Consider the following 19,910-nt stretch of genomic DNA (forward strand, 5'->3'; position numbering starts at 1 on the left):
GGTGGCCTTGGACTCTGCAAGCAGAGGAGGAGAGGGGGCAGCTGGTCCCAGCTTTGTCTCTGAGGCTATGAGGGGCACATCACACTGGGGCGACAGCCCGGGCCGGGGGGCTCCTTCCCTCACCCAAGCTGGGAACTCCTAATTCATGAGGTCTGTCCCTGCCCGTCACAGGCCGGCCCTGGAGCTGCTCCCTCGGGGCTTCCCGGCCTCCCAGCCTCCTGCCCTGCCTCCTGCCTGCCTCGCAGTTCTCATCACCTCTCTCCCAGCGTCCTGGGATCCTGTCCACTGTGAGGTCTCTCCGCAGGCATCCTGTCCACAGATGCGGCTCCCGGCGGCCCCCCCCCCCCCCGTCCCGCCGGCCAGGGCGGCCTGAGCTCCCCTACCTGGCCATCTCTTTCCCGGGTGTCACTTGGTTTCTAGACCTGTGTGTGCACACTGGTCCTCGGGCTGGAGCTTGTGTGGCACCTTCTTGAGAGCAGGGGCCTCCGGGTCCTGGTCACTGCCAGGTCCTCGGGCCTGGTGCCAGCAATGGCCTTGAGAAACTCCCCGCTCATTGGCAGAGCTGAGCGGGACAGGCGCACAGGCCGGTCCTGTCCATGGCTGGGAACTAGCCCCTCCCCCGGCCCCACTGGCCAAGCCTGGCCACATAGTTGTGGGATGTTCTGAGTCTGTAGGACTGTGCGTCACAGGGCTGTCCTGGGCGGGGCTCTTGCAGCCAGAGCCAGCCAAGGGCTCTGTGGACACAGTGGGACAGGCAGGGATAATCATCCAAGGCATTTGGAGGTGGCCACAGAGGGCCAAGGTGGGGAGGGGGCGGTCCCGGAAGGTGTCTGGGTGCCTTCCCTTCCCCTCCTGCTCCCGAGCTCTGCAGGTGGCCACCAGGGAGGTCTCCCACCCCAGGACTTGGCTGAAAGCAGAGGGAAGGGAGCTGGGTACCCAGGGTCTGCTGCCTGAGCCACCCTGACCCCGTGAACACCCCAGAACCAGGCACATGCACTCCCACGCGTACACGCCCACAAGGCCCCCAGTCACGACTACTGGGTTGGGGCAGGGCAGGGGGAGGCCCAAGCACAAACTTCGCTTTCGACAGAGTGATTCCTGTCACCCTCTGCACGAAAATGTGCGTCTGCCTCTCCACCAAGCCGGGAGCCGCGGGAGGGCGGGCGCTTCGGGTGCACGCGGGCCTCCCCGGAGCCCAGTATGGGTTTGTACAATGACGGCGTGAGTGAGGGGCACCTCTTTGTAGGTGGGGAAACTGAGGCCTAGAGGCCACAAAGCATTGCCCCGGTTCCCACAGTGCCACGATGATTCCAAGGATCTAATTGTCTTTTTCATCGTGGTTCTTTTCCACTCTCATGAGCTACAAGTGGAAACTGAGGTGTAGGAAGGTCAAAGTTCATTGCCTCACATGTTCCTTTTGTCTAATAATAGGGCTAGGCATGAGTGAGTACCCAGGGATAGAAATGTACTAAGTCAGAGGACGGCCAAGGCTAGAGCCTTCCTTGCACAACAGCAGTCATTCTGGCTCCTTCTTTTGTTTGCTGGGTGAGAGGGTCCAGCGTGGCTACTCCAGCCCCACCCATCACATCTTATCTTCCTGTCACAGAAGAAAGAAGGAATACAGAAAAAGGAGAGCACTTAGCCACTCTTTTAAGCAAAATTCTGGAAACGGACTAGACGACCTCATTGACGAGAACTTGGGCCTATGGTCCCACCTGGGTGGGGTGTTAGATCCTTGTTCTAGATGACTACTCTAGATGACTACTACTAGAAAACAACAAAATCATCATCTCCTTCTGGAGACGTTGTGCTCTCTGGCATAATTCCTGGTCTCCTCCCCTGGGACTCCTGGTCACATGACATGGGGGGGAGCTTTCCTTGCTGAGTTTCCGGTGTGCATCTTGATTGACAGCTCATTGCATCTCACAACCACGTGTAACCTCGGCTCCTGGCTCCAAGGATTTGGATCACAATCAAGGGTGAGGCCAGTGGCGGGCCCTGCCCCGGCTGTGCGGCTGTGCCGGGGGGCCCCAGGGTGCCAGCCTCCTTCCCAAGTCAGAGGCTGCGCTGCCTCTGTGGTACCACGGCCCAGGCTCAGGGGCCACGGCCTTGGCCTCTGTGTCTTGTGCTCAGCCAGCTCCTGGCCCATCTTCACCCCGCGCTGCTCAGCTGGCTGTCGGCGCCCTCCCCCCAGCCCCCGCTCCTGGCTGTACACACAGCTCCCCTCCCCGTTCCCCCAAACACTCAGCACCCCCACCTGCACCCCAATGCCTGAGCCCTCTCTGCAGCCTCAGCTTTGCAGGAGGCAGGGTTCAGCTGAGTTTTTATCCTCAGGCCAAGTCCCTTCATATGGACCCCCCCTCCCCCGCGAGGACTCCGGACCTCCCCTCCCCCAGCCTCCATCCACGTGTCCACCCATCTGACCAGGAAACCACCCCAGCGCTCTTGACCCCCACATGAGCCCAAATCTACTCCATCTCCAGGAGTGGTATGAGCAGTGGTAGGAGGGGGAGGAGGCCCTAGCACCCCCACCCAGTGTTTGCCCACCCACAAGGACACCTCAGTCACATACAGCGTCACATGCAGCGGCCAGGGCTCCAGCACCCTCCCCACTTCCCCACTCCGGGGGCCCAGCACTGCCCCCCCCCACTTCTCTCCTCTCCTCTCCTCCATGGGCCTGTGGCCATTTCTAAACCAATCACTAGCAAAGGGGATGGGGGCCACCATGCGTGCTCGGCGTGGGCTGGCTGGAGGCTGGTGGGGGGAGGATTAGAGGCCCTGCAGCACGCAGAGCTAGGAGGACAGCCGCTGGGCTTCTCAGCCGGCGGGGAGGCTGGCCATGGCAGGAAGGGTGGGCGCCTGCCCCGGCCCCCGGTCCCCAGCCCCCAGGCACGCAGCGTACACCTCCTGGGTAGCATGGAAGCACAGCTCTGCAGGGTGAACTCTGTCCTCATCTGGAGCCCCTGGGGGACTTGGGGGGGGGATGGGAGTTTCCAACCGTCAACCTGCAGTGGCTTTTGATGCCTGGGGACGTGGGAACTAGCAGCACATGAAGAATGCAGGCCATGAGGCACCCTGAGCTGGGAAGGGGGGGCAGAGGGAGTAGACAGCCAGAGACGTGGTGGTGGCGTCACAGACAGACAGAGGGACTCCCTGAAGAGCCGGGAGGACTCACAAACAACTGCATGGGCTGAGGGCCCCACGATCTCTCCAGTTCCATGCTGAGCGCCGTCCAGCAAGGTAGCCCCAGCCTCTGTGAGCTGCTCCCAGAGAGGGCCAGCCCCCCCCCCCAGCACACACCCGGGCAGCAGGCCTCCCGGCTTTCACCCGCGGCTCCCAGGGGCTCCCCTGGGCCCGGGGCAGTGAGTCCCACACTGGCAAGGCACCCTTCTCCTTTCCAGCTCACCGCGGGGGGCGGCTCAGTTCTTGGCTCATAGTCTGGGACGTGGCATCGGAGACTCAGTGGTGGGAGGGGCAAGCCAGGCACTGGGGTGGGCTTGGTGTGTGTGGGGGGGTGTCCACCTGTGCTAATTGCCATTTGTTGGGCCTGGGTTCCCAGGCTCTCAAGGTAAGGACCCAATGCATCTGAGCCTCCCCCGGCCACTGGGATGGTCTCCATAGCCACCCCACTGCAAACAACCCAGCCTAAGTCCCAGGTCTTTGTCCTGAGTGCTCCTGGTGGAGAGCCCAGGATGCCCAGGGATAAAACCCATCAGGTCTTTAGACAGGAGGGGGCTGGGACAGGGGACCCCAGGACCAACATGGGGGTGCAGGGGCTTGCAGAACAGAGTGGCTGAGGCAAAGGGGCTCCTGGGCCCAAAGGGTGTCCGCTTTGGCCCCTGCCCGGGGCAGCTGGTGGGTGCCCCCCTCCTGCCCAGCATGGCTGGACTGCATCGAGTGGCCAGAGAGGGCATTGCTGCTGCCCCTCCCAAGGAGAGTGGACGGACACGGTGGCACAAAGCCCAGAGGTGGCTATGCCCAGGGAGCTCCAGAGACAGAGGCTCCATCTCCACGGTGGAGGCCCAGGGCAGCGCCCCGGCGGCACCTGGCACGAGGGTGTGGGCAAGAGAGAATGGGCCGTGTTGTGTGGTGAGGAGTGAGGGAATCACGTTTTTTCCTGGCCTTGGAGATGCCTTCTCCCGGACCTGGCCTCTCCCTCCCTCAGCAGTTCCGCCCATCACCCACCCCAGACATGTGCCAGGGCCTTCTCGGCTCCCGAGCCCAAGCTGGGCCAGCTCTGCCCTCACAGCCCTCCCCCCTCTGCTACGTGCCACTCTTGGTGACATGTCTTGCATGGCATCCTGTTCCTTCTGCCCAGACACAAATAAGCAAAAGGTGGCTCCCGGGCTGGGGGCTGCTCACCAGCCTCTTCCCCCATTGCCTCTCCTCCAGCAGGTGGCTGCTCACTCAGCCCCACCCAACCACCACGGGTTCCTCCACCCCCGTCCCCCCGCCGGCCCCCCCCAGGGCCCAGGTCCAGGCCTGGACCACAGTGCCAAGGGAAACTCACAGGGTGTGGCTCCCAATACGGAAACTCAAATGTCAAGGTTTGCCCAGGCCCGTCCTCGAGAGGACAGCCTGGAGTCCCCATGTGTTTAGATAATTGTTTGAAAGCAGGCAGGCTCTGTCCACACGCGCGCTGGCCCTGACCACTGTGGAGATCACCCATGGTCATCTGTGGAGATCAGAGATCAGGGTGGCTTCCATCAACTCGTGGAGCCCCGCCCTCTCCCGTGCAGAGCCAGCAGGGTCCCTCCTGACCCCAGAGCCGCCCGCCTCCACCCCTTCCCAGCCCAGGGTCTCAGCACCGTCTCCGGGGCTGATCTTACCTAGACTCCATCGCCCTGCCCTTACTGCCGCCACCTATTCTTAATGCAAGAAGGCTCTGTCCTATCCTGTTTTCTTGAGTTCATTCTTATTCTGAATGAACACTTTGGTTCTGACACTACTAGAATTTTAGCAGCAAGAATCAGGTTGCAGGGTCTCACAGAGCCTGAATCATCGAAATGCAAGTACCAGACCCAGGCTTCTGACAGGCCCTGGCCTAAAGACTGGTACTCTGGACCACTGCTGGCCTCTAGTTTGAAATCATCTGCAGGACATCCCAAGGACTTGGGTGTCTGACCCTGGCCTAATTGGGAACGGTCCCTACTCTTCAACGAAGCTATCCAGAATGAGCAAAGTAGGGCAGCAAGAGGGCTGAGGGTCCCTCCCAGGCGTGGCTCTGCGCTGCTGAGGTCGCATCAGGCATGGGAAGTCAGCGCCGGGCATGGGACCTGCCAGGCCTAACACCTCTGGCGAGGCAGGGGCATCTGGCCTGCTCTCTGGGATTGCTGTGGTGATGGTAACGTTTCTTAGGCAACGCACGGTGGGTGCTGGCCGGCCCTCCTGCAGGGGCCTCGGCCCCTGTGGAGACCCCCATCCCATTAAAGGGCCCTGCCCAGGCCCCGCTGAGAGCCAGAGCCAAAGACTCCAACACCCTCTGAGGCCACAGTGTGGTGGCCAGGCCTCTGGGTGAGGCCAGCAGCTTAGCTGGTTTAGGTTCTTTGTGAGGAAGTGGATTCAGGACTGTGATTTTCCTTGAAGGGGCTGGCGTGAAAAAGCTGCTCAGATGTGACCAGAACGCATCGGGGGCTCCACTCTGGGATTCCAAATAACTGAAGCATTGAAAAGGAAAGCAGATTGGCATCCCATACATAAAGTTTGAAGAGGAATTAAGGATATTTCCTAAACTGTCTCAAACAGAATCTGGAGGCCCCAGTAGCCGCCTTGAGCAAGGGTCTCAGGTTGTGGGAGTCATGGATACAAATTTTGGGTCAACTTTGAAATTGGCGTCATCCAGCTTGGCTTCTCCCCAGGAGCCACATGGCCACCCCCCCCCAGGGAGGTCAGGCTGAGGAATCCAACCGCACCCAGGGGAACCCCCAGACCTGGGCTTAGACCGCCAGGTTCAACTCTTTGTTTCCTTTAGGGGCAACTCTGCTCTTCACTAGAATGGCCTAAGTTGGTCAGAAGAAGCTGGGGCCAAATACCACAGGCAGACAGCAGGGCCCAGTGCGCCCGGGAGCCTGAGTTGGGGGCTCTGGGGACTCTGGGAAGGCCCTGGCTTTCAGTAGCTGCCCTGAACCCTCCCCCTCCCTCACAGTGTGCCCCCCCACCTTTTCCTCTGGTCCAAGTCCATCACAAATCCCCCTAGAAGAAGAATGGTAGCTATGTGGAATAAGTGCTAGGAGATAAATGAACTACCAGAGAGGGAACCACCTGTGGTGGCCATAGGCTGTGAGGCCGGGGACGGGAAGCCGTGGGGGTCAGTCAGCCAAAAGGTGAGCCCCTCCCCAGCCCTGAGCTGTTCCCAACAGTGCCCACGGCCCTCCCAGCCACGAGGCAGAAAGGGGACCGGACGGCACACGCCAGTGCACCCCTGCATCCCAGCTGCTGGGGGCCGGGGCTGCCGCGGCTGAGACCCACCTGTCCCCCACTGGGGACCAGCAGCTCCATCCGGGGACTCCACTGGCCTATGTAACGGTTTCCATGAGCCAGGCCAAGTCCAGGGCCTTCCTGGAGGAGGATTCTGTGACAGTTGAGGAGTTCTAGCTGTGGGGCGGGGGCGGGACAAGCTGTGTTCCTGGTTCTTGAAGGAGCCAGAGTGAGGGGTCCCACAGAGGCAGGAGGGCCGGCCCAGGACCACTGGGGGTTGAGAGTTCCTAACCACAAGAGCTGGCTCCTTGAAGCTTGCGGAGACCCGTCGTCTGCATACAGGGGCTCAGGATAAAATGGCCCAGGTCCCCAGCGCACCAGGCCTGCGGGACGTGGGGTGTGGGAGGTACAGCTTCCTGTAAAGCCCCCCAGGTTCCTGTTGCCTGCCCAAAGGCTTCTTTCTCTCTTTGCTTTGGTCAGTAGACTCCGCCCCCACCCCCACCCCCCAATTTAGTCTCCATGAAGCAGCAGCGATGGGAAAGCTGAACAACATTCATTCACGCCGACCTTAGCTCTGTTGTTTAAATAAGAAATTTATTGCAAATATAGAAATTGATTCTCTCCATACAGGGATCTCAAGTTGAGGAAAACAATTTCGTGCCATTCAGTTTAAAACAGGAAGTTGTGGGGAAGGAGAGGCGGATGGAGGGAGGAGAAAATAAATGAAGTTACCCTCATAAAAGAAGAAAAGGAAGGAGGGGTTCAAGCCCCCCCACCCCCAGAGGGAAGGAAAGGTTCGTACACACAGCCCGTGTTCACAGGTTCAGAGTTCAGGGCCCTGCGCCCAGCCCTGCAGGGCTCAAACCAGGTGCCAGGCCACAGCTCCCAGCTTGGGTGCTGATGGCTCCCGAGGAAGATGAGAAGGGGTGGGGAAGAGGTGGCCGCCACTCCTGAACCCAGAGCCCAGGGCCCAGCCCTGTGCTTGTCCTGGCCACAGAGGGACAGGAGAAGGAAGAGGAGGCCCAGTTCCCCCTGCCCACCCTGGTGCCGCCCCCCCATCTCTCCCTACTGCCTGGCAGGGGTGGCTGCCCGGGGGGGTGGGGGGGGAGGAGGGGTCAGGACGCTGAGCCTGTCTGAGAGATGGGAAGATGCAGGTCAGGTCAGGGAAGGTGTCAGGTGGGCTGCGGGTGAGGGGTGAGAGAAGGTCCCCCTCTTCCTGGGGCCAAGGGGGCTGGCTGTGGGGCATGGATGTGCCAGAGAGAAATAGTACCGGGTGCGGTGAGACCGCCCCAACCTTTGTACTAGGGTCGGTGGGCAAAGTTTCTCCCCTGTGGGAGCCCCCCCCCCATCCCTTTGCCCAAATCCTGTGGCATGAGCCACTCTCCCGGCCCACGGGCACCCCGGGGGGAGCCTGTCACCTCCCCGCAGGGACAAGCCCTTCCTAACCCACCACCCTGTTTTCATTCTCCGCACAGCACCCATGGATGCCAAGTGCTCCACCTGTCTCAGGAGCGGGGCTTGGACTCTGATGTCCCCGTCCGGTCTGTCCCCCTCCTGGCCTCCGCCTTGTTGTGAGCTGGCTTCTCCATACTGGACTTTCCTTCCCTGTCCTGGGTTTTTCCCCCACTGCACTGCATTTCCCACAGCGGGGGCGGGAGGGACTTCTATTTGGAAAATGAGGGGCCCTAGGCCAGCCTGCTTCTCAGCTTCACTACCCTGTCCGATCCCTGCTGTCCAGCCTTTGCCTCCCCAGCCCCTCGCTGCTCTAGGGTTCCCTACCTGCACGGGCAGCCCCCTAACCCCATTCTCCCTTCCCCCACCCCACCCCGGGCCCCACCCAGGGCCCAGGGCCCTTGAGAAGGCATCTACAAAGACTATATCCCTTCCCACCATACTCCTGCTTTTCCCTTCTGGGAGGCTATTAGCTGTTTCTGGAAGGCTCCAACCAAGAGGTGGCCATGCTTGCCTGTGCCTGCCAGGAGACAGTAGGCCCTGGGTGCCACACTTCGGGAATAGCCTTCCCCAGTGGCTCTCTAACAGGGACCAGCAAGGCGCAGGGGCCAAAACAGGGTGTCTCCCCATCCCCCTCTCCAGCGCGCAGCATCCATATTTTTCCAGCTCCCCCTCCCGCCTGACCCTCTCCTGTCCCTGTCTGTGCCCCTTTCTTTCCTTTCCGGATGCCCCAAGTCCAAGCTGGCCCAGGCCTCAGTCCTGAACCTGCTGCCATTACAAACACAGGGCTCAACGCCAAGTCAGGTCATCTCAGACCTGCCCCTTCCCCAGCAAGTCTGGCCCTGGCTGTTGGGGTGTGGCCGGGGGCTCCAAGCCCCCTCCCCCTCCGGCAGCTCTTTAATGTGGAGTGCTACTGGTGAGATGGTCTCTCTCTGAAGGTTTTATAGGTCATCTTCAACCAGGAATGATGGCAGAATAGCGAAGACAGAGCTGATGTGCTGGGACATTTCCTGGAAACAGCCCCCCCCCCCGCAAAGCCAGGCCCCCAGGTACACTGCCTTACTCTCAGGGATCCCCAAAACCTCTCCATGAAGCCCCAGGCTCTTGGCCTTCTGTGCTCTCCCAACCCACTGGCCAAGCTCATCACAAGATGCCTCTTTGAGGGACATCAACTTCTTTGCAAAATGGAGAAACGTGCCAACAAGGGGACCCTCGCTGGCCCTGCATCTTGGAGATGGGATCTCAAGGGGACTTCCCGGGGGCAGCCCTCCCCGGGCTGGAAGGAGAGGCCAGGAAGGGTGAGATGTGAGGGGAAGGGGGAAGGCCATGGAGAGATGGACTGCAGGCCCCAGGGCCAGAGAGAAAGGAAGGAGGCAGGCCAGGGGCGGCCATGTGTGATGGCACCTGTTTGGGTCAACTGCAGAGCTGGCCCTCCCTGGGTTTCAAGAGCTGCTCAGATCCAAATGGAGGGGATGGGGGGGGGGGAAGGAGAGGAAGGGGGGGAATCTGGACAAACCGGCACAAACACGACAGATGTTTGCTCAGAAAAATACAGTAAAATCATCATGCAGCTATAACGAGAAATGTGCCCTCTCCCATCACCGGCTTCTCTGCCTGCCGGTTGCAGCCTTCTGGGTTTTGCCAGCCAGGTGTGGGTAGGGGTTGAGGGCAGGTTTGGGGGCTAGGGGGAGGTCTGCTCTGTACAGCCAGGCTAGCCAACCCCCCTTTCTCCCCTAAGAACAGTCTTCTCTGCAAATGTCACCCCCCCAAAGTGAGGCCTGGGTTCAGCTCACCCCCAAAGTGGACATGACAGAGGTGTGTGGTCAGGCCGGCGTGGCCCTCCGCCAGACCCCGCCCCCAGCCAGCAGGTCGGCAGTGTCCCGTGGGGGACAGTGCCAGCTTTCTCAGTCACCCCCACAGTCAAACTGCTCCCTCTCAAGAAGCCCAAATGAGGGGCAGGCCAGATCTGGGCATCTCTGGAAGGGCTGTGTGGAGAGCCACAGGGCACAGAGGCTGGGCACAGTTGTCCCTTAGCTGTCCCCACCACCCACGAGGCCACTGTCCACTAGAGGGCCAAGGGACCAAGTTCAGCGTCCTCCGAGCGCTAGACCCGGGCTCAGGACTGCAGCTTTTCCCCCTCGCCCCGGAGGGCCCGTCCCCGCAAGTCCCCCAGCTCCTGCCAACAGCAGCCCCTGCCTGGTTCGGCTTCCTCACCACCCTCTGCCGCCGCCCACACTGACAGAACCCTAGAGCCCAACGGTTGGACGCTCTGGGCACCAACTGCCAGGCACCGGGTTGCCATAGTGATGGGCTAGCTAGGGAGGGGGAGGGGCCAGGAACCCAGCCTGCCCCCCCTACCCTGCCGGCTTGGGCGGGGGGGGTGGGGGGGGGAATCTCACTGTTTGTGCTTTGTTCGATGTTGGATGGGGGCAGAAAGAGGGGGTGGCCATTTCCATGGAAACATGAGAGCCCTTTGGGCCAAGGGGGTGGCAGGGATGGGGGTGACTCTCCTCTGGGCAGGCTGAGATACTGCTCCATGACACCCTGCGGTGGGGGTCAGACCGATGGAGATGCGGGGTGCAGAGCGCAGGCAGGAAGCCCCCCATTCCACGCCCTCTCCAGGTTGCCCTCCAAGGGCAGGCAGGTAGGGGTCCTGGAGGCCCAGAGACGCTGGGGCCGGTGTGGGGGGGCTGCACCTGAGATGCTGGGGAGCTGGCCGGCCCACCCCCCACTCCCAGGCAGCTCCTGGGCTACTTGGAAGACACTTAAAAGGGGGTCGGGGTCTTGCGCCCTGGCCTCGGGACCCTTGCCTGCTAACAGGACCCCTCTCTTTCCCAGACACCCCCAGTCCCTTCCCCTGAGGGCACCCCAGGGGCCTTTCTAGAAAGGAAAAGCACCTGTCCAGTTCTCTATTCCCCCAGCCCCAGGAGACCACAGCTTTGGAAGGGGTGGTGGGTAAATGATGTGGGAACCCTGGGGGGAGCAGGGGGTGCAGCGGGGGTCACAGGCAGCAAGGAGACCCCGTCGAGTCTGCTGTGTGACCTGCGGCCGGCACTGCTGTTCTCTGGGCCACCACCCATGAGGTGGGAGGGCAGGAACCCCAAGGCCCCACCCCTGTGGCATTTCCAAGTGGCCTGTGCCCTAGCCCGGGAAGCGCCCTCGCGGTGGCTTTGGTCCAACCCTAGCTCCGCCTCCTGACCCCTGAACCTGTCCCTGGCCCCAGCCCCCACACCTTGTCTTGGCTTCCTTGCCTGGCCCCTGCCCGCACACCCCAGCAGAGCCCCTAGGCAGCACAGTAAAGACGACTGTTTGCGGTACCAGTTTGTAAACTTTAAGGAAAGAAATGTGTCTTTGTTTTCCTGTCCGTTATTGTCGGGTGTTGGTTTGTTCACAGTCAGGTGGTGGTCAGGTGTGTGCATGGGTGCGTGCGTGCGGGTGTGCGTGTGCGTCTGCTTCTCGGCCTGGGCCCCTCGCTCCGCTCCCCAGGCCCCCGGCCACTGCCCTGGGGTGGGGGGGGGCCCATCCTCCCCCTCCCCGCCCAATGCCCCAGCCCTCCCCCTCCAGCCTCACCAGGGAGGAGAGAGAGGCTCACAGCTTCTGCTGGGCCGAGACCCCCTTCCAGTAATCCAGGATGTCGTGCAGGTCCTCATCCTTGGCGAACTGGACCTTCTTGCGCAGGGCGTGGCCAGCAGCCATGTACACCTCCTCCCGGTGGTGTTTCTTGTAGGGCCGGAAGCGCTCCCAGATCTTGTGCGTGCTCTCGGACGAGTACTCAGGGCTGGAGGAGTACCCTGAGTAGTAGTGTCTGGGGGAGAGCTGCGAGTAGGCCGAGTCCCGCTTGGAGCGGGTGAGCGGCTTGAGGAAGGAGACGCGCTGGCTCAGGCTGTCGGCCCCCTCCTCGTAGTAGAGGGCTGGGAAGCTGTGCCGGTGCTCGCTGCAGTGGTAAGCCGGCTTCACCTCCAGGTGGTGGACGCCCCCGCCCCCGCTGCTGCCCCCGCTGCTGCCCGTGGGCACCAGCGGGAGCCGGTCCAGCGGGCTGTTGAGGGGGCTGCCCTTCTCGATGTACTTGGAGTCGGCCTTGGCCAGCCCCGAGGCCGCCGGGTGGTCGGGCACGTCCAGGCTGAAGACCTTGGCGCTCTTGATGGAGCCGCTGGAGGACACGCTGCAGGTCTTGCGGGACACGGCGGCGTCGGCGCTGAGCTGGCGCTGGAGTGGGTGGTGGGCACTCTCCTTGTAGGGAGGCGACAGGAAGCTGGGCCGCTCCAGGGCTCCCGGGGTGGCCGTCACCGAGGAGGCCGCGGCCGCCACAGCCGCAGCCGCTGCGGGGAGGGACTGGCACTCGAAGGCCAGCTCAGGGTCCCCACCGCTGCCGCCACCCCCCAGGAAGGAGGCCGTGTCCAGCTTGAGGGCGTCGATGCAGTTGTTAATGATCTGATTGACCTTGTCCACCTCCTTGGCGATGGTGGAGATCTCGGCGGCAGAGCCCTGGCCGTTCTCAAGGTCTGGGAGGTCATCCTCGGGCCGGGCCAGGCTGTCCCCGGCGGTGCCTGTGCGGACCTCGATATAGTTGCCTTTGGTGGCCACCTTGGGGGTGTCCAGGCCGGCCTCCAGCCCCTTGGAGGAGGGCAGCTTCTCCCCGATCATGGAGGGGATGGAGGACATGCGGGCCACGGGCAGCACTGGGGGCTCGCCCAGCTTCTGGGCAGCGTGCACAATGGAGCCGGCGTCCACGTCGGTCCCATAGCGCATCTCCAGGATGGTCTTCTTGACGTTGATGGACTTCTGCTTCTCCTCCTGCATGCGCCGCTTACGCAGGCAGTAGTACACGGCGCCTAGCACGAGCACCATGCCGAAGAGGCAGCCCAGGATGGTCATGATGTAGTGCGTGGTGGTGGAGGTGCTGGGCGCCAGGTCGCCGGGGACGGGGTCCCGCGTGGTGAAGGTCAGACACGTGTGGTTGAAGCGGCGGCTGTTGCGGAGCGAGGTCACGCAGAACGTGTACTCTGTGTGCGCCCGCAGCTTGTCCAAGGTCACGATCTCCTTCTTGTTCTTGAGCGTCATGACGTCGGAGAAGTAGCTGTTGTTGTACTGGACCAGGACGTACATCTTGCTGTACGGGTGGGGGATGGTGACCACCAGCGTGGCCGAGGTGAAGGTGACGTGGTGGAGCTTGATGGCCGGGCCAGCCGTGGCATCGGTGGTGGACGAGGCTGGCGGCTCCACCGAGAGGATCTCGTCCGGGTTGAAGCCCGAGTTCTCGTCCGGCTCCCTCTGGGCGTCGGTGGAGTAGGGCGTGGGGTGGCTCACGGGCCGGGCGGGCAGCGAGCCGTTGCGACACTTGGCCTGCAGGACGGTGATGGCGTTGAGGCTGTGGTAGGGCCGGGGCACGAGCAGCGGGTAGCCGGCGAACTCGCGCGGGGACTCGCACTGCAGCCGGTCGTAGTTCTTGGTGACGTTGTTGAAGACCACGAGCCAGGCCAGGAAGCCGAAGAGGTCGCACTCGCAGTTGAAGGGGTTGCCGGCCAGCTCGCACACCATGAGGCTGGCCAGGCTGGCGAAGGTGGCGCCGTCCAGGCGGCTGAGGCGGTTGGAGGAGAGGTCGATGCTGATGAGGCTCGGGCACTCGGAGAAGGCGGCCGGCGTCACCACCTCGATGAGGTTGTGCTGGACGAAGAGGAACTGCAGGCGGCTCATGCCGCGCAGCATGCCCTCCGTCAGGTTGCTGAGCCGGTTGTAGCCCAGCTGCAGGACCTGCAGGCTCGACTGGCCCAGGAAGGCGCCGTCCTCGATGTAGGAGATCTCGTTCTTGGTGAGGTTGAGGTCGGTGAGGTTCCCGAAGCGGTTGAGCGAGGAGTAGAGCACGGCCTTGAGCTTGTTCTCGTTCAGCCGCAGGTCGTGCACCGTGCTGTTGATGTGCTGTGGGATGGTCTCGTAGGGCGGCTGGTTCTGGCTGCAGATGGCCAGCCACACGTAGCCCTTGTCCCCCTCGATGAGCCAGCAGTCGGCGCGCACCGCGCCGGGCCGGCACACGCACAGCAAGGCTGCTGCGCACAGCCCCAGGCGCAGCATGGCGCCGGCCTTGGCCCGGGCAGGCGCAAGCGTGGCAGGGCCTACTGGCGGGGGCCTGGGACAGGTAGCACAGTCCTCCCGGGGGCCGCCACCATCTTGGGGGCAACCCCCAGCACAGGGGCCCCAGGTGAGCTGGGCACGGCCGGTGCCCACGGTTGGGAGCCTGGTGGGGCGGGGGGTTGGGGTGGTGGCGGTGGTGGTGGAGGGAGGGTCACAAGTGGGCTACGAGCACCCGGCCAGGGTGTTCCTGGCTCCTGTGAAGGAAACACACGGGTTGCCAGGCCTCGACTTTCTCTCCCTCTCCCTCCTCGGCTTCCTCTTCGGGTTCTTGGCTCAGAGCGTCAGACGACTTCCACAGGCGACGCAAGTGTGGCGCTGGGGGGGAGCGAGAGAGGCGGGGGCAGGAAGGAAGAGACCCATCTGTCACCTGGTTCCTGAAAGGCAACATGGAGAGGGAGGGGGGGTGATGGATCAGTGGGGGGCTCAGCCCCTCAGGCTCTAGCATGGGCCCCCCCAGTCCCTCCTCCACTTTCTCCTCACCCCCCCTTTGTGGGGTCCTCCATGCAGAGAGCACCCTAGGGTCCCTGCTAGACCAAGGGTGGGCTGAGAGGTGGCAAGATGGGGGGCTGGGAAGCCTGGACCAGCTGGGGTGGGCGAGGGGCAGGCTGGGGACCGAGGCAGAGAAAGGAGACACAGTGGGTGCAGGTACACACGCACCCCGGGGCATGCCCGGTGTACTGGTGTCTGGACTCACCTGCTGGCCAGCATGGAGCCCATGGTCCCACCTGAGCCACACACACACACACACACACACACACACACACACACACACACACACACGCACGCACACACGTACAAACGAGCGCACCTACCATCTGTACACATGACAGACAGGCGTGCGCACAGGTCCACACACCCAAGTGGGCACCCCTGAATCCGGATAAAGAATTAAGAACCCAGCGAAATGCCTCCGTTCTCCAGGCCCAGAGATAAATAATTCATTTGTTGTGTAACTGCTCTTGTTCCAAAAATAATTCCCTTGTCTCAGCCTCCATGGGGGTGGGGAACACAGCGTGTGAGCTCTGGGCCCCCCGCCCCCCACGCAGGGGGACACCGAGGGGGGGCTCCACAGCAGGAGGGCTGGGGTGGCTAGCCCTGGAGTGCAGCTGAGGGGCGGGAGGGGGGAATGAGAGTCAGGACATCCAGAAAGATCCCCCAAAGTACTTTCCACAGAAGGCCCCCCACAATCCAGTCCGCAAGCCTCAGGCTTCCAGAATCACATGGCCAAAGTCCCACATTCTCTTCTGTCACTGGAGAACCAGAGGCTCCGAGAGGGACAGGGCCTGGCCCCAAGTAACCCAGCACAGCCTGGGCCAGGATCAAAGCTTCGGAGACACTGAGGCACTGCCAACGGAAGCCAGGAGTCCTAGGGCTCCATCCACACGTCCTGACTAGACAGGCCAATCTCACCGTCTTGTTCCCACATACACGAAGGGGGCCAGGTTCCCCCCCTGCCCGCCCTGCCCCTGCCCCACCTCCCACCATCTGGACGAGAAAACCAGGAAGATTGGGGGGGGGGGGTGTCAGAGCCTGCAGAGCCTCTGGATCCACCTTCCAAGCGAGGAAACCAAGCCCAGGCCCAGGGGAGGCTTGGCCTGGTCACCCCTGCAAGTCGCACAGGACTGGGGAGCCAGGGCTGGCTCCAGCTGCCACCCTGGGCCCTGGCCACAGGAACAGCCCCAGCCCCTCCTTCTGCCTGGAGGTCAGAGAAACACACATCTGGGCAAAGAATCCCACCTCCCGGCAGGAAACTCCAGGAGAGAAGGGCTTTGGGGAAAAACAAACAAACAACAACAAAAAAAACCCGTTAAACCTCTGTGAAAGGAAACCAATTGGCAGCTTGAAGGCCCAGAGGCAGAACCGGAACAAGGGAAGGGGTGCAGTGGGGGAGAGAAAGCCAGAGAGGTCCCGGGCGGGCCGGCAGTGGCAAGGAGCAGGTCCACATGCCGGTTTGGCAGCGGGAGGGCGGGCGGGGAGGACGGCAGAGGAGGCTGCCGCACACTTCCGGCCTCCCACAGGGCCAGCGTGGGGGGAGGGGGGTCACCGGGCTGGCTGGAGGGCAGGTGCTCCAGCAGCATTGCTTTCCTTGACTGAAGGGACACGTGGCTCCCCAGGGGAGCCTGGGACCCTTCCTGGGCCTCCATGTTCCCTCCCACAGGTGACTGGGTTGTAGCAGAGGGGGCCAGTCCCCAGCCGCGGGGACGTGGGGAGAGAGGCATGTAGTCCATCTGCAGTCACCGGTAGCCGCACTGGAACGCAGGTGCAAGCACAGGCGGGCCCAGCGTGCGGCGCGAGGTGTGCTATGCGCGCAAGCAGGCTCATGAGCACAGGTGTGCACAGGACGCGTGCACTCACGGTAAGCGGCAGGAGTTTGTGCTGGCAGGGGGTGGGGGGCTCGGGAGGCCCGCGGGCAAGCACCTGCCTGGGAGATGTGCTGTGACAAGGCCCCGGGGGCACCCGCCAAGCTGTTAAAAGGGATAGCCCAGGCTGGGGGACAGCAAGAGGCCCAGAGTGACACACACAGCAGCCAGGCTTGGGAAGGACAGAGATCCTGCTCCGGCTTCCCTCCCCAAACACACCAGGGGCTGTGAGCCAGTGGCTCCCACCTGTAATCCCAGCTACTCACAGGAGGATGTGAGGATCACAATTCAAAGCCAAGCCCATGCAGGAAAGCCCCTAAGACTCTCATCTCCATCGAACCACCAAAAAGTCGGAAGTGGAGCTGTGGCTCAAGTGGTAGAGCGCTAGTCTTGAGCAAAAAAAAGCTAAGGGACAGAGCTCAGTCTGAGTTCAGGCTCCAGGACTGGCGCGCACACACACACACACAAAATCCAAACAGACAAGCGTGGCCAGAGGCGCCCGCACCTCAGCTCAGGCCTGGGCTCTGCCCGGCCCTCAAGGTGACCTGCAGGCCCTCTGCTGCTGCTCCTGGTCCCCAGGACAGCTTGGCTCTTGCCTTCTCTGTGACTCACCCTGTCCCATGTACGTCAGCTGCCTTGTCCCATCCTGGGCTGCCTGCCCACCACCCATCGCGCCTGACGCAGCCGGGGAGGGGGACAAGGAGGCCAAAAAGGCGCTGACAGCAGCACTTGGCCCCCAGCCCAGCATCGCTCCAATCACCGCACAGGTGTGCAGCAGGGGAGGGGCCGAGCCACGGGCCTGCCACGATGGTGGTGGTGGTGGGGGGCGGTCCCAGGGGTTGGACAGACAAGGTCATTTTCTTCTCCTGTAACACACACACACAGCTGGGGGAGGGGAGGGGCAGGTCTTACCCAGAACCCACCTGGGGGCGAGGACTGAGGAGGATGGAAAGCAAAAATATCAGGAAAGCCAAGCAGGAAGGCAGAGGAAGAGACAAATGTGGTGTCTGAGGCAGAAAAGCTGGTCACAGCCAGCTCCAGGACAGACCTGGGGGTGGGGGAGGGTTTTCATGCACCTGCTGCCCCTCCCCTCTCCCCCCCCAGCCACCCAGGGAGACAGGCCACATTGGGCCTGGCCGAGTCCCCTAAAATGCAGCCTAGGATGAGCCAGAGAGAGAGGGGGTGGCGGGGGGAAGCAGCCTCTGGGAGCAGGGTCTTGATGGTGCCCAGCCCCCGGGGCTGCCATGTGGGCAGGCGGCACTGGCCAGACCAGCGCAGCATGGGCACAGAGCGGAGCTCCTGGCTGCCAGTCTGGCTGGCCAACGGGCTGTGTGATACCCTCTCCACGGAGGACATCTCTGGGCAGAGAGAAGCCACAGCAACTCAGCCGGACACGGGCTGCTCTGAGGGGCAGCGCTGGGCAGGGCCAGGCGCCTCCGAACCTCCTGGACAAATGTCCTCGACCTCCAGGTGACCCAGCTGCAGCTATGCCCCAGGACTGAGAACCTCCCCCTGGGAAAGAGGAAGAACCCTCGTTCAGCCCACTCCCAGCTCCTCACAGGGAAACTGAGTCCAGGAGAGGAGGGAGACCCGATCTTCCACCCACCCACCTGTGCGGCAGCGGGGGCAGCAGGGAGCCCTGTGTGTGACCCTCACTACCCACACAACCCTGGGGTGCCCCTGGGCTCCGGCTCCAGGGCAGGGCCAGCCTGAGGGCTGGGGGTGTGCTGACCTCCAGCAAGCCACAGGCCCCTCCGAGCCAGGCGGCCGCCTGTGATTCCCAGGACGCCCAGGCATGGCGGGGGGACCGGGGACACATGCCTGTGCAGGGCTGCTCCTGGTGGGGGGGAGGGAGGCGGGAGCAGGAGCGGGAGGTCAGTCTGTGTCCTCAGCTCTGTCCAGCCTGGACTCCTCCCCAGGATCAGCCCAACTCTGCCAGCCAGCCAGCCAGCCACTGTCCCCACTCTGCTCACTGACACTACCCAGAATCAGGAAGTTGGAGGACTCCTGGGGCCCAGCCACGGCGCTCAGCCCAGCTTGGGGGCACACGGGGTCCTGCCACTGCCTCTACCTCCTGGGTCCCAAGAGTCCCAGACCCTCTCATCCGTGAAGTGGCACCTGGTTACTAAACTACTGTTTGCTAAGTTAACTGGATTTCAGGTGTAGTACGTTCCAGCCGCAGGGGAGAGAGACAAGACACAGATACTGGAGGTGAGAAATCCTGGCATGGACGGCTGAGCTGCGTGATGTAGGCACAATGATTAACCACTCTGGGCTCAAGTCACAGAGGTGACTGAAACAGTCACAGTGTCCTTTATATGATGTCTGACATTTTTATCTCCAACCCTTGACTCTGACACCAACCCTGCTCGGCTGGAGCCTCATTCTACAGATAAGGAAATTGAAGTTTTCACCTTGTATAGCCTCCCCAGAGGACAGGGCTTAGGGCAAGGACTGGTCACCCATCGGGATCCTGCCCCTCAGGACTTGTTTGCCCGAGTGTCCCCCCCGGTGTCCCCACAACCTTTTGCCTTGCTGCATTCGGGTCTCTGCTCCATGACCGCCCAGCTCCGAGTCTGAGATGGCACCCTCCTCACTCAGCTCTGGACTTGGGCCTCACAAACCACGAGACTCCATGGGGCCCTGGGTCGCCTGTTGCTTTCCCTTTATCCACCAGCACACACGGACTGGCCCAGCCCCTGCTCCCTTCCCAGGCCTGCCACAGGCTCAGACAGAGAGCAGGGCCTGGGAACATGGGGCCGAGATACTGACCCCCACTCACGGCTGCTCCCTGTGCTTCAAGAAATGCACCCAGCTGGGAACCAGTGGATCGTGCCTGTATTCCTAGCTACGCAGGAGCCTGAGATCTGAGGATTGTGGTCCAAAGCCAGCTTGGGCAAGAAAGTCCATGAAACTTTTATCTCTAATTAGCGACCCAAAAGCTGGAAGTGGAGGTGTGGTTCAAGGGGTAGAGGGTCATCTTTGAGCTGAAAAGCTCAGGGACAATATCTAGGCCCTGAGTTCAAGCTCCAGAACTACCACAAAAAGAAAGGAAGGGCGGGCAGGAGGTGGTGGGAGAGAAAGTGGGGGTGAGGGAGAAAGGAAAGGAAAGGAAGAGGGAGGGGAGGGAGGGATCTAGCTCTCCTTTGCGGGCTTACAATGCCCCTTTTTCCTTTTAAAGATGAGGAAACTGAGGCTCAGAGAGATGTAGTGATCTGCCCAAGATCACCCAGCCAGGACCCGGGCGAGCCCAAGCTGAACACTTATTACTACAGGTTTCCCAGATTCCCACTACTCACACAGTTCTCTACACCCACCTGCTTGTTAGAAGCTTCTTGTTCTATTACAAAACCAGCACCTTGTACCTCTTCAGCAATCCCAGGCTGATGCCCAGAGCTGCGGGAGCAGGCCTTCGTGATACCCACATGGCCCAAGCTAAAAGCCCTTGGCCTTCCCCTGCTCTCCCTGGCCCTTGCTGTCAGGTCCCTCCCACCCTGGGTCCAGTTGCCCCAGGTACTTCCTGCTGGGTGCCTCCCGGCCCCGCCCCCGTGT

At 62.2% G+C, this 19,910-nt stretch overlaps 1 protein-coding gene and 1 long non-coding RNA gene across 9 annotated transcripts in view; one reads left to right on the plus strand and one right to left on the minus strand.

Moving 5' to 3' along the window:
* Positions 1-6,992: 6,992 nt before the first annotated feature.
* Positions 6,993-19,910, minus strand: part of Elfn2 (extracellular leucine rich repeat and fibronectin type III domain containing 2) — a 47,031-nt gene continuing 34,113 nt past the window's right edge. For 5 of the 8 annotated variants that reach the window (XM_069999465.1, XM_069999460.1, XM_069999459.1 and 2 more), the window contains exon 2: positions 6,993-14,372. In XM_069999465.1, the coding sequence (XP_069855566.1) occupies positions 11,458-13,938 (2,481 nt within the window). In that variant the 5' untranslated portion in view covers positions 13,939-14,372 and the 3' untranslated portion in view covers positions 6,993-11,457. Of the gene's footprint in view, positions 14,373-15,811; positions 15,833-16,624; positions 16,885-19,675; positions 19,863-19,910 lie in introns of those variants that run through there. The other 3 variants (XM_069999462.1, XM_069999458.1, XM_069999463.1) reach the window with 3 other exon arrangements.
* LOC138811715 (uncharacterized) lies at positions 16,104-19,700 on the plus strand. The gene is made up of 3 exons (XR_011367487.1): positions 16,104-16,354; positions 18,519-18,569; positions 19,540-19,700. It is a non-coding gene; the product is annotated as an uncharacterized lncRNA (long non-coding RNA).

The sequence above is a fragment of the Dipodomys merriami genome, unplaced genomic scaffold (genome assembly GCF_024711535.1).
Source record: "Dipodomys merriami isolate MVZ:Mamm:240054 unplaced genomic scaffold, mDipMer1.0.p SCAF_55, whole genome shotgun sequence".
Classification (NCBI taxonomy): Eukaryota; Metazoa; Chordata; class Mammalia; order Rodentia; family Heteromyidae; genus Dipodomys; species Dipodomys merriami.